Genomic DNA, 14,373 nt, shown 5'->3' with positions numbered 1-14,373 from the left:
GAGGGATTGTCCAAAGTGTGTGGGAGGTTAGAGGGGGAGGGAAAAGTCACGTGACCCAGCTGCTACTGGGAGCCATTTCATCACCACCAAGGGAAACACACGTTGGTGAAGCCAAGGCCATGGATGGCTAAGCAGAAAGATGGAAGATGCTAGATGCTCCATGGCTTCATTGAACTGCTGAATCAACCCATTCCAAAGCCACCCGCCCTTGGGGCTTGTTTTTAAGCGACATAATACATTTACATAGTGTCTAAATTTAAGTTTTTCTGTTTCTTACAGCTAAAAGCATCCTAAGTGATCCATGGAAGAGGAGGTTTAGGGGGAAGGGTAGTTCATTTCTGCACACATTGAATTCGAGATGACCGTGAGACCACCTGGAAATTCCCGGGGATAGGTGAGTCAGTCTGGATCACCCTTGTTAAAACATCTGTAATTATTTTTTAATACTTCGGCGTAAACACTTTTGAGTATCTGTATCCCCTGGGCAGTGAGTTGCACTTGAAGTGCTTCCGTGGCATCTTCGGGAACCCAGGTTCTTTCTTCCTACTCCACCATCTCAAGGTCATTTGCTTTTATCTACACGTGCGTCCTCTCCCACTTACAGGATGGCTACAGCAGCGCCAAGCATCCCATCCTCACCCAACAACGTCCAAAGGCCAAAGGCCAGAACATTTTTCCTTGTGTTCCTTCTTGAGAGCAAAGAAAGTTTTGGAGGCTACACTCAGAGGTGCTTAGTTAGTATTTGAAGCACCCTATTCAGGTATCTACATCCAGAGATGACCACAGCAAATGTTCCACATGAGGCTAGCTAAATCTCAACTAGAGGGTTTGTTATTAGCCTAAGAGATTTTGGAAATTATTTTCCCCTTGTGAAATGAATGGTATTCAAGGTCCTTGACTGACCAGAGTTTTTGCCTTTGTAAAATGAAGTATGAGAAGGTGGCCAGTTCAGAAGTCCAACTCCTTTATCGCATCCTGGATCTTAAACTCCAGTTGGTCCTGGACCCACATCCAACAGAGGGCTCTTCACCGCATTTGACTCGCGTGGCTTGCTGGTTTTGCCTTTAGAATACTGTCACCTTCCTATGTATCATTCTATTCATGCCAAGGGCTACTACGTAAAAGGACAAGAGCTAGGGAACATCTTCCAGCATTCAGGGTCAGGGAAGATGCTTCTTTTTGTGCCCTCTCGCCAACAGATGTTTGTACCCGTGGCAGGACTCACGTGAGGCTTTCTTTAGTGAAGCACACCACTGGGGAGCAAGTTGTGGGCGGGTAGACATGGAGCCCCCAGGCGCCTCTACTTGTTGGAGGCTACCACTGTTTACTGGACAATTCTGAATGGTCAAAATAACTCAGGTCAACTTGCAACACCACTACACCAAGATACCTCTCCCTTCAGAGACTCAAGTATTATACATCCAGGTTAGGTGGGTCCTGGCAGAGACTCAATCCAGAGACAGGCTTCCTGGAATCCTACGAAAAGCCCTGGGATGGAGAGCCAGCTAGGAGAGCCATCACCTGACTATGTAGCAAAGTCTATTCAGTTGCTTTTCTTCCTTCCTTCCTGCTTCCTGTGTGTGTGTCTCCTAAAACATCCAGCTCAGTCAAAGAGGATAAGAAAGCAGATATTACTGGTTAAGGGCATGTGCCTTGATGTTCCTGTTCAAGAGCTTCCTTACACAAGATCTCACCCTTTTTAAAAAAAATTTATTTATATTTAATTTATTTATTTTTGGCTGCGTTGGGTCTTCGTTGCTGTGTGCGGGCTTTCTCTAGTTGCGGCGAGTGCGGGCTTCTCTTCGTTGCCATGTGCGGGCTTCTCATTGCGGTCGCTTCTCTTTTTGCAGAACACAGGCTCCAGGCGTGCCGGCTTCAGTAGTTGTGGCTCATGGGCTCTAGAGCTCAGGCTCAGTAGTTGTGGTGCACGGGCTTAGTTGCTCTGCAGCACGTGGGATCTTCCTGGACCAGGGATCGAACCCGTGTTCCCTGTGTTGGCAGGTGGATTCTTAACCACTGCACCACCAGGGAAGTCCCAAGATCTCACCATTTATTCGGCCTCTACATACATGATTTTTCTCACAACCATCTTTCACAAGCAGGGGGTGGCCAGCACTTCCTGATGACCAGCAACTCCCCAGGTCTAGTGCCTCCTTCCTTCCCCCTTGAGTCAGTACATCAGAAGGTAGATGAGGGAGAGTGATTTTTTCCAGCTTTACTGAAGAATGATTGACAAACAAAAATTGTATGTATTTCAGGTATACAACGTAATGTGTTGGTATCTGTATACATTGCGAAATGATTACCACAATTAGCTAACATAGGCATCATCTCACATAGTTACCTCTTTTTGTGTGTGTGGTAAGAACACTTGAGATCTACTCTCCTAGTGAATTTCAAGGATATAATATGTTATTATTAACCATGGTCACCATGCTGTCCATTAGGTCTCCAGAACTTACTCATCTTAAAACTGAGAGTTTGTACCTTTGATCAACATCTCCCCTTTCCCCCACTACCCACAACCCCTGGCAACAATCACTCTGTTACTATGAGTTCAACTTTTTTAGTTGAACTCCACACATAAGTGAGATCATGCAGTATTTGTCTTTCTGTGTCTGGCTTATTTCACTTAGCATAATGTTCTTTAGGTTTATCCATGTTGTCACAGACGACAGGGTTTCCATTTTTTTAAGGCTGAATAATATTCCTGTGTGTGTGTGTGTGTGTGTGTGTGTGTGTGTGTGTGTGTGTATCACATTATCTTTAACCATTCATTCGTTGACAGTTACTTGGGTTGTTTCCATGTCTTGGCTACTGTGAATAACCCCACTGTGATCATGGGTGTGCAGATATCTCTTCAAGGTAGTGATTTTATTTCCTTTGGATATATACCCAGAAGTGGAATTGCTGAATCATATGGTAGTTCTATTTTTAATTTTTTGAGGAACCACCATACTCTTTTCCATAATGGCTTACCAATTTACACTCCCATCAACAGTGCATAAGGGTTCTCTTTTCTCCACATCCTTGCCAATATTTATCTTTTGGCTTCTTGATAATAGCCATCCTAACAGGTATGAAGTGATATCTCATTGTGGTTTGCATTTCCTTGATTATTAGTGATATTAAACCTCCTTTCATGTACGTATTGGACATTTGTGTGTCTTCTTTGTTGAAGTGTCTATACAGGGCCTTTATCCATCTTTTAATTGGGTTATTTGGGGTATTTTTGCTATTGAATTGTATGAGTTCCTTATATATTTTATTAGCCCCTTACCATATATATGATTTGCAAATATTTTCTCCCAATCTGTAGGCTGCCTTTTAATTTTGTTGATTGTTTCCTTTGCTGTGCATATGCTTTTTGGTTTGATATAGCCCCAATTGTTTACTTTTGCTTTTGTTGCCTGTGCTTTTGACGTCAAATCCAAAAACTCATTGCCAAGGCCCATGTCAAGTGTTTTTTCCCCTGTTTTCTTCTAGGAGATTTAAGGTATCAGGTCTTACATTTAAGTCTTTAATTCATTTGGGGTTGATCTTTGTGTTTGGTGTAAGATAAGGGTCCAATTTCATTCTTTTGCATGTAGATATCCAGTTTTTCCAGCACCATTTATTGGAGAGACTGTCTTTTCCCCATTGTGTATCCTTGGTGGCTTTGGTGAAGATTACTTGGCCATATATAAGTGATTTTTTAAAAGAGATAACTTTAAATTGGCTCCAATTATAGGTATACATATATCACATTTGAACTTTTTATAAGACTATGTTGTTTTATATAAAAATATAACAGTTGCCAGGGCTGTCATTTTCCATTTAACTGAACGTGGGATACCCACAAACCAGCTTCCCACAACAAAATCATAAACACTTCCCATAGCAGGTCCTGTGCCCATTGTGGAGACTCCCTCTTCCTCTAATTGCCTCAAATTTCCAAACTCTCACCTCCGCTGGTGCAGAATTACAAAAGCGAGTGTGTCAACCTCATATTGGAAAAAGTGTTAACGTGATGAGATCTATTTTCTCTGGAAAGGAGGAACTGTGAGTGCAAAACTAAAGGCAGCTCAGATCAGGCTAACACATGTCCTTGGCTAGAAAAAAGCCTTTAACTTCCCATGATTGATATAGCACATTCATTCAACTAGTCTCTATGGTTTCTGGAGCATCTGAAATTTTAAAGTTTCCAGTATACTCAGCAAGTGAAATAGCAGATTTTTTTGACTAAAGGACAACTACATATTATATAATCAAAAGGATGGAAATCCCAACTCTACAGAAGCAGTTATTTTGGGAAAATGGGTCTTGGAATCTCCTTGGTGACTCTTTGGTTAGACACTCCCAGGCCATTGCCTATGAACAAAGTAAACCCTGCTCTTTTATTAACCACCGGTGAAAAGGAGGGCAAAGGATCAACTAGGTCATGGGCAGATTGCCAGGTTCTCTCTGATGAGCTAGAAATAGGTGCGGCTCAGAAATGGGCTGACCTCTTCCTTTTGTACCTCTCCCTCCAACATATCACCACCACCTTAGAAAATATATATAATTCTTCTCTGAATTGTGAACTCAGGAGTAACCTCACTTGAGAACAATGGTTTAAAATTTGCTAAAATTATGCACTCAACTTTTATTTCTTATCTTGGAACATATATGCCCCTCAGCTCTAAATTGTCTGAAAATTTTGCATTTTTGCCATCATGTTGTCTTTTATGGAGGGTCTCCAATAGTCAAAGTGGTTTGATGTAAAATTTGCATGGTTTTATGAGGACTATTTATTTTATTTCATTCTAAGAGAATCCAAGAAGCTGTCTCTCTCTTTTCCAGTTGGGATGCAACTGAATATCTGGATTGGAAAATTCCTGTCTGAGTACACTGGGTATATCATGCACTATCATGCCACTATGTTTAACATCTTTTGAAAGTAGAAACCTAGTGTAAGAAATTATCAGGGCTTAAAATGAATGGTATGGTATTCCCACCAGCTTGTTAAGATACCCTCCTTGTTGGTGTTGGTGTGTGTGTGTCGAGGGGGGCAGTTTGTGATTTTGCTAAGAGTATGAAAAGGAACTAGAAAACTAACATTTGATTGCATGGGTCTGTAAGTTGCTTTCTATTAGAATTGCTTTTATGTCAAATCATCTATCTAGCAGAAAGCTTTCTTAATAGGGTATTTTTTTTAATAAGTAGCCTAGAATTCTGTTCTCTTCTATTAGGGTCCATAGGGAAAAGAAGGGAAGATTTCATTCTAAAGAAATGCAGGAACACTAGTTTGTACTAGAAAGTAGAAATGCAGCCTAGCACAGTTGCCCCTAATGATGCCTAAATAAAGGGGATGCAGAGTTAGGGTGGGATGAGGGAGTGATAGATGTTTACATACAAGTTTACAATATGCTTCTAAGCAGCACTGCCCTCTACAGATGGTATTCCCAAGGCTTGACTTCAAGGCAACTTTAAGACATTGAAAATAAAATTAATTTGTTGAATGAGATCAGTTGCCTATGGAGGTGAATATCTCCAAGAGTTTTTCTGTTAATAGGTATCCAGGAGCCTCTCCAACACCAAATTCCAATTAACGTGGCCAAGAGAGCATAGCTAGAATCTGATTCTAACCAAGGAAGCTGAAACCCACTTAATTAACTATCCTAGGTCTTAACAGAGACTGTGCCAAGAGAAGAGGAAGGATGGGCGTGGAGCCTAGACAAGGAGAACAGAATTAACAGCTATTCAGTTATTGACAACATGAGTTCTGTACAGCCCAAGAAAGTCATGCTTTGACTGGTTGAACTGAGTTTCCCAGCCTGCTGCAAAGGTTACCCTTAGAGTGGAAATGGATCAGATGCCTAACTCTACTGAGTCTTAATTTCCCCATCAGTAGGAGGTGAGTTCAGAGAGGTAATGGGACAAACTTTGTAAAGAACCTATGGGCTACTGTGAAGATTTGATTTTTATGCTGAGTGAATGAGAGAGCCGTTGGAGGGTTTTGAGCTGAGAATTGATTGGGATTATCAGGACCTAACATTGTAGAAGGATTAGAAGGATCAAATGAGCTAATCCATGTAAAGCATTTAGCACCACGCCTAAACTATTAATAGTGCTCAACAAGTGGTAATCAGGATTGTGATTAACATACTTAAGTGGTGCTATCAAAGTGGCTCCTCTTCACCAAGACTGAATCATGAAGAAATAGAAAATCTGAACAGACCTATTACTAGTAAGGAGATTGAATCAGAAACCAAAAACCTCCTAACAAAGAAAAGCCTTGGGCCAGATTCACTGGTGAATTTTACCAAACATGTGAAGAATTAACACCAAAAAAACAAAAAAGAATTAACACCAACCCTTCTCAAAAGCTTCCAAAAAATTGAAGAGAGCGGAACACTTCCTAACTCATTCTATGAGGCAAGCATTACCCTGATGTCCAAGTCAGACAAAGACACTACAAGAAAAGAAAACTAGAGATCAATATCCCTTATAACTATTGATGCAACAATCCTCAACAAAATACTAGCAAACATAATTCCATAACATATTAAAAGGATTATACCATGACCAAGTGGGATTATACCATTTAATCCTGGAATACAAAGATGGTTCAACATATAAAAAAAATCAATCAATACAACAACATATTAACAGTATGAAGGGGGAAAATATGATCATATCAATTGATGCAGAAAAAGCACTGAGAAAATTTAATACCCTTTCATGATAAAAATACTCAACAAACTAGGAATAGAAGGAAATTACTTCATATAATAAAGGACATATATGAAAAACCCACATTGTACTCAATGGTAGGATCATACTAAATGGTGAAAGACTGAAAGCTTATCCTCTAAGATCAGGAACAAGACAAGGATGTTCGCTTTTGCCACTTCTGTTGAACACAGTATTGCTGAATAGTATTGAAAGTTCCAGTCAGATCATTTAGACAAGAAAAAGAAATAAAAGGCATCCAAATTGGAAAGGAAGAAGTAAAATTATCTCTGTTCACAGATTATAATGATCTCATATATATAAAATATAAAAATTCCACAGATATACACACACACAACTATTCAAACTAATAAATGTATTCAGCAAAATCACAGGATGAAAAACCTATGTACAAAAAAACCAATTGCATTTCTACACACCAACAACGAAGGATCAGAAAAGGAAATTAAGAAAACAATTTCATTTTCAATAGCATCAAAAAGAATAAAATACCTAGGGATAAACATAACCTAGGAGACAAAAGACTTGTATACTGAAAACTACAAAACATTGCTGAAAGAAATTTTAAAAGGCACAAATAAATGGAAAGACAAACTATATTCACGGATTAGAAGACCTAATGTTTTTAAGATGTCAATACTATCCAAGCGATCTATAGATTCAATGCAATCCTTATCAAAATCCCAATAATTTTTTTGAAGAAATAGAAAACTCCATCCTAAAATTCATATGGAATCTCAAGGGACCTCAAATAGCCAAAACAGTCTTGAAAAAGAACAAAGTTGGAGGTCTCACATGTCCTGACTTCAAAACTTACTACAAACTACAGTAATCAAAACAGTGTGGTACTAGCATAAAGACAGACATATAGACCAGTGGAATAGAATAAAGGACCCAGAAATAAACCCTCATATACATGGTCAAATGATTTTTCACAGGGATGCCATGAGCATTCAACGGGGAAAGGATAGTCTTTTCAACATACAGTGTTGGGAAAATTGGATATCCACGTGCAAAAGAATGCATTTGGATCCTTAACTTATACCAGATACAAAAATTAACTCAAAAGACCTAAATGTAAGAGCTAAGACTATAAAAGTCTAAGAAGAATACATAGAGAAAACTTCATGATATTAGATTTGGCAATGATTTCTTAAATATGACACAAAAAGCACAGGCAACAAAAGAATAAATAGATAAATTAGACTTCATCAAAATTAAAATTTTTGTACATCAAAGGACACTATGAACAGAATGAAAAGGCAACCCGCAGAATGGGAGGAAACATTTACAAATCATTTATCTGACAAGGGATTAATAACCAGAATATATAAGGAACTCCTATAATTCAACAACATAAAATAAGCAACTCAATTTTAAAATGGGCAAAGGCCTTGAATAGACATTTTTCCAAAGAATATAACAAATGGCCAATATGCACATGAAAAGATGCTCAATATCACTAATCATTAGGGAAATGCAGATCAAAACCACAGTGAGACACCACTGCATACCCAATAGAATGGCTATTATCAAAACAAACAAAACTTCAAAAAGCAACAAGTGGCGGCATGGATGTGGAGAAATTGGAACACTCTTGCATTGTTGGTGGGAATATAAAGTGGTACAAGCACTGTAGAAAACAGTATGTCAGCTCCTCAAAAAAGCAAAGATAGAATTACCATATGATTCAGCAATTCTCCTTCTGGGTATATACTCAAAAGAATTGAAGACAAGGTTTTGAAGAGTTATTTGTATACCCATGTTCATAAAAGCAATAACCTCAATTGCCAGAAGGTGGAAACGACCCAAGTGTTCATTGGTGGATGAATATGTAAACAAAATGTGGTATAAAAACACAATGGAATATTATTCTGCCTTAAAAAGGAAGGACATTCTGACACATTTCAACATGGATGAACCTTGATGAACCTGTGTGATTCCACTTATGTGAGGTACTTAGAGTAGTTAAATTCATAGGGACAGGAGGTAGAATGGTAGTTGCCAGGGAGTGGGAAGAGGGGCCAATGGGGAGTCAGTGTTTTACGGATACAGAGTTTGAGCTGGAAAAGGTGAAAAAGGTTCTGGAGATGGATGGTAATGATGATTGCACAACAGTGTGAAAGGAGTGAACACCTGAGCCTGTGATGCTGGGTCCAGACCACGATTTGCGTTCTGGGGATGTCTTGGTTACCACTTCTCTGTCTAGTAGCAAAGCCAGCCTGTTACAAAAAGCAGTGCAGTTAGCAACTGCACTACGGGCTCTGTTTCCCTTCCTTTTTGTAAAGTAGACTTTTAGTTAAAATACCCAGGAATGATTTCCCGAACCACAGTTACTTTCTCTTCCTGTGTTAGGCTGGCTACTTTGTTGGCATAAGAACTAGATGAAGGGACTGCCCCGGTGGTCCAGTGGCAAAGCATCGCCTGCCAACGCCGGGGACGCGGGTTCCGTCCCTGAAGATCCCACATGCCGCGGCACAGCTAAGCCCGCGCGCCTCAACTAGAGAGAGAGAAGCCCTCACGCTGCAGTGAAGATCCCGCCTGCTGCAGCTAAGACCCGGCACAGCCAAAAATAAATAAATAAATAAATATTAAAAAAAAAAAAAAGAATTAGATGAAAACTTACCACTGCTATAGAAAGACTTTCTGAAACTTCCAAACTGACTCTGAAGCCCTTAGTTGCTTCTTGTGGGAGCTGTGCCTTTCTTACACTGCCAGATTTGTCAAGGGAGAGGGAGAGAGGAGAAAAATGGCACCATTCAGCTAAGAAGAAGGCAGTGTTGGGTCTGACGTGCAATGGTAAAAGAATAAAGTAGAAATCCTTCTCCATATATTCAGCCCCCCTTGTCTTCCCAAGGCTAAGATGGGAGTCTCTTCCATGTGCTCCTATGGTGTCCAGGGCTGACCCATAAGCCTTCTCGTACTGCACTGACACTGCCCAGTTACCCAACCGTATCTCCTACCAGAACGTAAGCAGCTTCACAGACTCTGTCTTAAACTATCTTTGTTTCTCCAGGACTAGCGCAGTCCTGGAACAGATTAAGAACACAGTACTTCTTGGCTGAAAAAAAAAGAGTAAACAGCCTACTGCTGTATTTCATTGACTCCACAATCCCACCCATTATAAGACTTTTCCATTGTAAGACCACTAAGAAAGAAAATAATTATAATCAGAAGATAGCAGCAATTATAAGACACATTCCACTTTTAGGGTTGTTATCACTTTGATTTTAGTCCTGGATCAGGGAAGAGACGACCACAAAAAGGTTGAAGACTAATTGGCATCACTTCAGAAACACAGATGTGCGCACGTCTATTTACACAAACGAAAACCTTTCCTCTTTAATTAGTTCACTTGGCCTCCCTATCTTGAGCTTTCCTGCTCAGACCAGATGTTGTTTCACATTTAAATGACTCACCCTCCTGTCTGAACCCCAGGAAACTAAAGACAGATAGAGGGACTCATTTCTCAGCTACGATTATGTGCCGAGGCTGAGCTCTTAAAAAAAAAAGTATTATTTGTTGCCTCTTCTAAGACAGCTTAAACCATGAGGATCAGTGCATCCAAAAGAAAAATATTTTGCCTCCAGGCAAGATTGTAATAAAGAAGCTCATTCATCATCTTCTGAGAGGAAACATATCACGACAAAATTACCAGGTAATGAAAAATCTGGGCAGTCCTATGGCTCTTTTAATAGGAAGATCTCACAGCAATCCCACACTGTCATTCACAAAGACTTGTCATCAGCAAGAGGCAAAGTAGAAAGCGTCTCTTTCCGTAGTGTTATACACCATGAAACTAAGATAAAACAATGTTAAGCAAATTAATAAAAATAAAAGGTATGGGGCTTCCCTGGTGGCGCAGTGGTTGAGAATCTGCCTGCCAATGCAGGGGACACGGGTTCGAGCCCTGGTCTGGGAGGATCCCACATGCCGCGGAGCAACTAGGCCCATGAGCCACAACTACTGAGCCTGCGCGTCTGGAGCTTGTGCTCTGCAACAAGAGAGGCCACGATAGTGAGAGGCCCGCGCACCGCAATGAACAGTGGCCCCCACTTGCCGCAACTAGAGAAAGCCCTCGCGTAGAAACGAAGACCCAACACAGCCATAAATAAATAAATAAATAAATAAATAAATAAATAAAATTTAAAAAATAAATAAATAAAAGGTATGAATTCAGGTATGAATACTTGACTGTAAATCCTCAAACATCATACAAATAATAATAATAAGCAGTAGAAGCATGTTGTACTTCAGAGGATAGACTTTGGCATCAAACAGAACTGGGCTCCAATCCTGGGTCTACTACTTCCTCCCTCTGTGACCTTGGGCAAGTGTCTTACCCTCTCTGAGGGTCAGTGTCCTCATCTGTACAATGGGACTTGTAAGAATAGGCACCTCACTGTAACCATGTAACAATAGGATACTCTATGTAAAGCGCTCAGGAGAATGGCTGGCATACAGCAAGTGCTCCGTGAATATCAGCTCCTCAAATCTGAACCAAAACAGATGCCCATTTACTACGCCCACAGGACTGCACACCCTGGCACTTAATTTTGCAGTGTTTCCATTTCATCACTCCCAGTTTGGTCTCGTTCTCTTCCCTGCTCAGTTTGGGACCCAGAGTCCACTGCTGCGTTTGCTACCCCGTGGGGTCCTCTCTTCTTTGCCTCCCCCCACCCCACCTTCCTGCTGTTCCTTCTGTGACCATCCTCAGGCTGGGATGATTACAATGGCCTCTCAGCTCCAGTCTTCCCAAACCAAATCCATCCTACGTGGCTCCACCTATTTATCTTCCCACAATGAAATCCCAAGCGTGACATTCCTCTGCTCAGAATTCTCAAAGCTTCCCCACTGCCTTCTCACCACAGCTTTCAAACCACTTTTGGCCTCAACTTACCTTTCCAGATGTCGCTCCAACTTAGCCAATCAGACGTACCTGCCTATCCCTATGCTGCATTCCCCTACATTCAAGCTTTTGTTCATACAGTTTCCTTTTATTGCAAGGTCCTCCCCTTCATCTCTGCCTATAAAAATCCTAACCCTCCTTCTAGACCAACCTCAAATTCCACCTCCCCTGCAATGTTCCTTTCTAGACCTTCCAACCTCCTTTGAAACGTCTTATGTGTATTTCTCTTTGAGACACTTATATTCAGATTTGCATTAGGACTGGTTCCATCCTAAGGCCTGCCTCACCTCTGTGGTCTATCCTTGGCTTTGTTCATACCAAGTGGACAACAGATATGGATGTTTCCCTGCTGCGTTTAATTGGTTATATTTGAATACACTTATTTACCTTGAACCCCTGTGTCACATATGCCACTAACACAGAAGGATAAAATCAAATCAACCCTTGTACTTGCTGCTATGTTTAGCAACATAGGGTGGGTCCTGGGTTGCTGGAATCTCTACCCAAAAGAAACTCTTCCAGCCCATTAAAATAGTGCATCATTTGTTCCTTTAACTAATGCAGCAGATATAATCTTAGCCATGCCATCCACTAAGCTAACTACGGTACTACTAAAAATGTCTTATTCTGGATGTGGGTATAAACTGAAAATTGAACAAGAAATATTTGGGGTTCTGTTTGTTTTGGATTTTGATTTAGAAAAAAAAATTACAGTTCTTGCTATAACAGAGGGCTTGGTGAAATCCTCGGTCCAGTCTCAGAATAGAAGGATGTAGACAGTAGGGCTGAGCTTCAATCATTTAATATAAGCCTGTAGAATGTCAAGTGAAACTATTTTAAAAATCCTGTTTTAATGCTATCTTCACTGTTTGGCAGTTTTCATTGCTTAATGAGACTTCTTGCATTCAAATCAGCAAGTCAGACGAAAAGCGATTTGTTAAACTAGATAGAAAAAATAATCTTAAAAAATCAGAATATCTTAGTAATGGATCCCCAAAGCCTTCTCGGTTTCTTCAATCTGGTCCTAAGCTACATGGCCAGGAATACAACCCCAGAATGCTCAAGGGGTGTCTTTGGAAAACATCATTCAAGAAACCCCGCCTCTACACTGCCTCCCAAATTGAGATTACCAGGAACTTTGAAATGATTTTGTAGCTCAATCCAATCAGAATATTCGACTTGAGGATACGGAGAGGGGGAAGGGTAAGCTGGGACAAAGTGAGAGAGTGGCATGGGCATATATACACTACCAAACATAAAATAGATAGCTAGTGGGAAGCAGCCGCATAGCACAGGGAGATCAGCTCGGTGCTTTGTGACCACCTAGAGGGGTGGGATAGGGAGGGTGGGAGGGAGGGAGACACAAGAGGGAAGAGATATGGGGACATATGTATATGTACAACTGATTCACTTTGTTATAAAGCAGAAACTAACACACCATTGTAAAGCAATTATGCTCCAATAAAGATGTTAAAACAAACAAACAAACCAAAAAAAAACAGTTAAAATTCAGTAATTCCAGAAACAGGAAAGTAGATATATAAATAACTCCCTCTCCTGCCTTTAAGTCTCAGAAAACGATCACAGAAACATCCCCATTATGAATAGGTTTATAGGCCAGTTCCTTTCTTTACTGCTATGCGTACAGTGATCGTCCTTTCCAAATTTTCCCAAATATCATGTGATTCATTTTAAGTAGAGGCAACTTCTTAAATTCTATAATCAAACCTTTCGTATTGTGGATCTTCATATAGATAAATTCACAAACCAGTAAAAATTTTTAAATGCTTTTCCAGTCTCTATTTCTCCTCATCTTGTGTTGAGACACTGCTGGCTCTGGAGCACCATGGGCAGGTAAAGGTCAATGTTGGCCATTGCCAAGGCCCTGGTGCTTATTGTCATGGCCTCCCTCCGCATCCTTTGAGAACCTTATGAGAATTTAAAAGGCTTTACACACTTCCTGTCACTAGTAAGAGCTCCCCCAATGTCTCACTCATAACGCTAAACAAGCTTGTTTCCTGAAGGCATTCACCAAACACAGGACTCTCCCCCAACACCACTCCTTCTACAGTAACACTGGGAACACTCACCGCTGGCGTTTCAATAATTGATGGTCTGGGAATAGAAGTCTGAAAAGTAACTGCTTCACAGTCCGATGCCCCATCTAGAGACCTGGGCAGATCCTCCTCAGGGGTCTCCGCGGGCTGGACAGCACTGTGGTTACTTGAATTCCGGTTCGCACTGCCATTTCTCTCTGAATGGGTGCCGGAATCTCGCCTTTTCTCTGGAGTTCCTTCTTCCCTTCGTGGGTGACTTGGGTGTCGGCCCGCTTTGGCCTTGGGCTGAACAAAGACGGTGGAAGGGGTATCAGCTGCGCTGGGCTGATCGAAGGGAGCAGTCTCCCTTGTGTTCCCAAAACAAGCAAGCAGAGCTGAGCACGGGAATGGATGCATCCTTCCAGATGGAGATTTCAGTCTTTCAGCCAGCCTTGCCTTCCACCTGGACATGACCTGCAGCGAAACATTGCAAAGTTCAAAGCGGGAAAGAAAATTTTCCAGGGATTCTGATCACCTCCATAGTAGGTGACTGTTTCCTTGCCTGAAGAGAAGGACTTTTAGTGGCTGTCCCCAAATAGAAGATTAGGAGATGGCCAGGCCACCCTCCCTGAGAGTCACTCGGCAGCCAACCCCCCTTCGGAAGCATCCATCCCCGGCGATTTCACGCTCTTCCTTCCTTGATGCTGTCAGTGG

General features: G+C 41.1%; 1 protein-coding gene across 1 annotated transcript in view; it reads right to left on the bottom strand.

Moving 5' to 3' along the window:
* Nucleotides 1–14,130, bottom strand: part of FAM107B (family with sequence similarity 107 member B) — a 218,653-nt gene extending 204,523 nt beyond the window's left edge. The window contains exon 1 of the mRNA XM_036841422.1: nt 13,717–14,130. Coding sequence (XP_036697317.1) covers nt 13,717–14,130 — 414 coding nt within the window. The remainder of the gene's footprint in view (nt 1–13,716) is intronic.
* Nucleotides 14,131–14,373: the final 243 nt, after the last annotated feature.

The sequence above is a fragment of the Balaenoptera musculus genome, chromosome 2, assembly GCF_009873245.2.
Source record: "Balaenoptera musculus isolate JJ_BM4_2016_0621 chromosome 2, mBalMus1.pri.v3, whole genome shotgun sequence".
Taxonomy (NCBI): domain Eukaryota; kingdom Metazoa; phylum Chordata; class Mammalia; order Artiodactyla; family Balaenopteridae; genus Balaenoptera; species Balaenoptera musculus.
The sequence above is the reverse complement of the archived record's forward strand: the minus strand, read 5'-3'. Positions and strand labels throughout refer to the sequence as shown.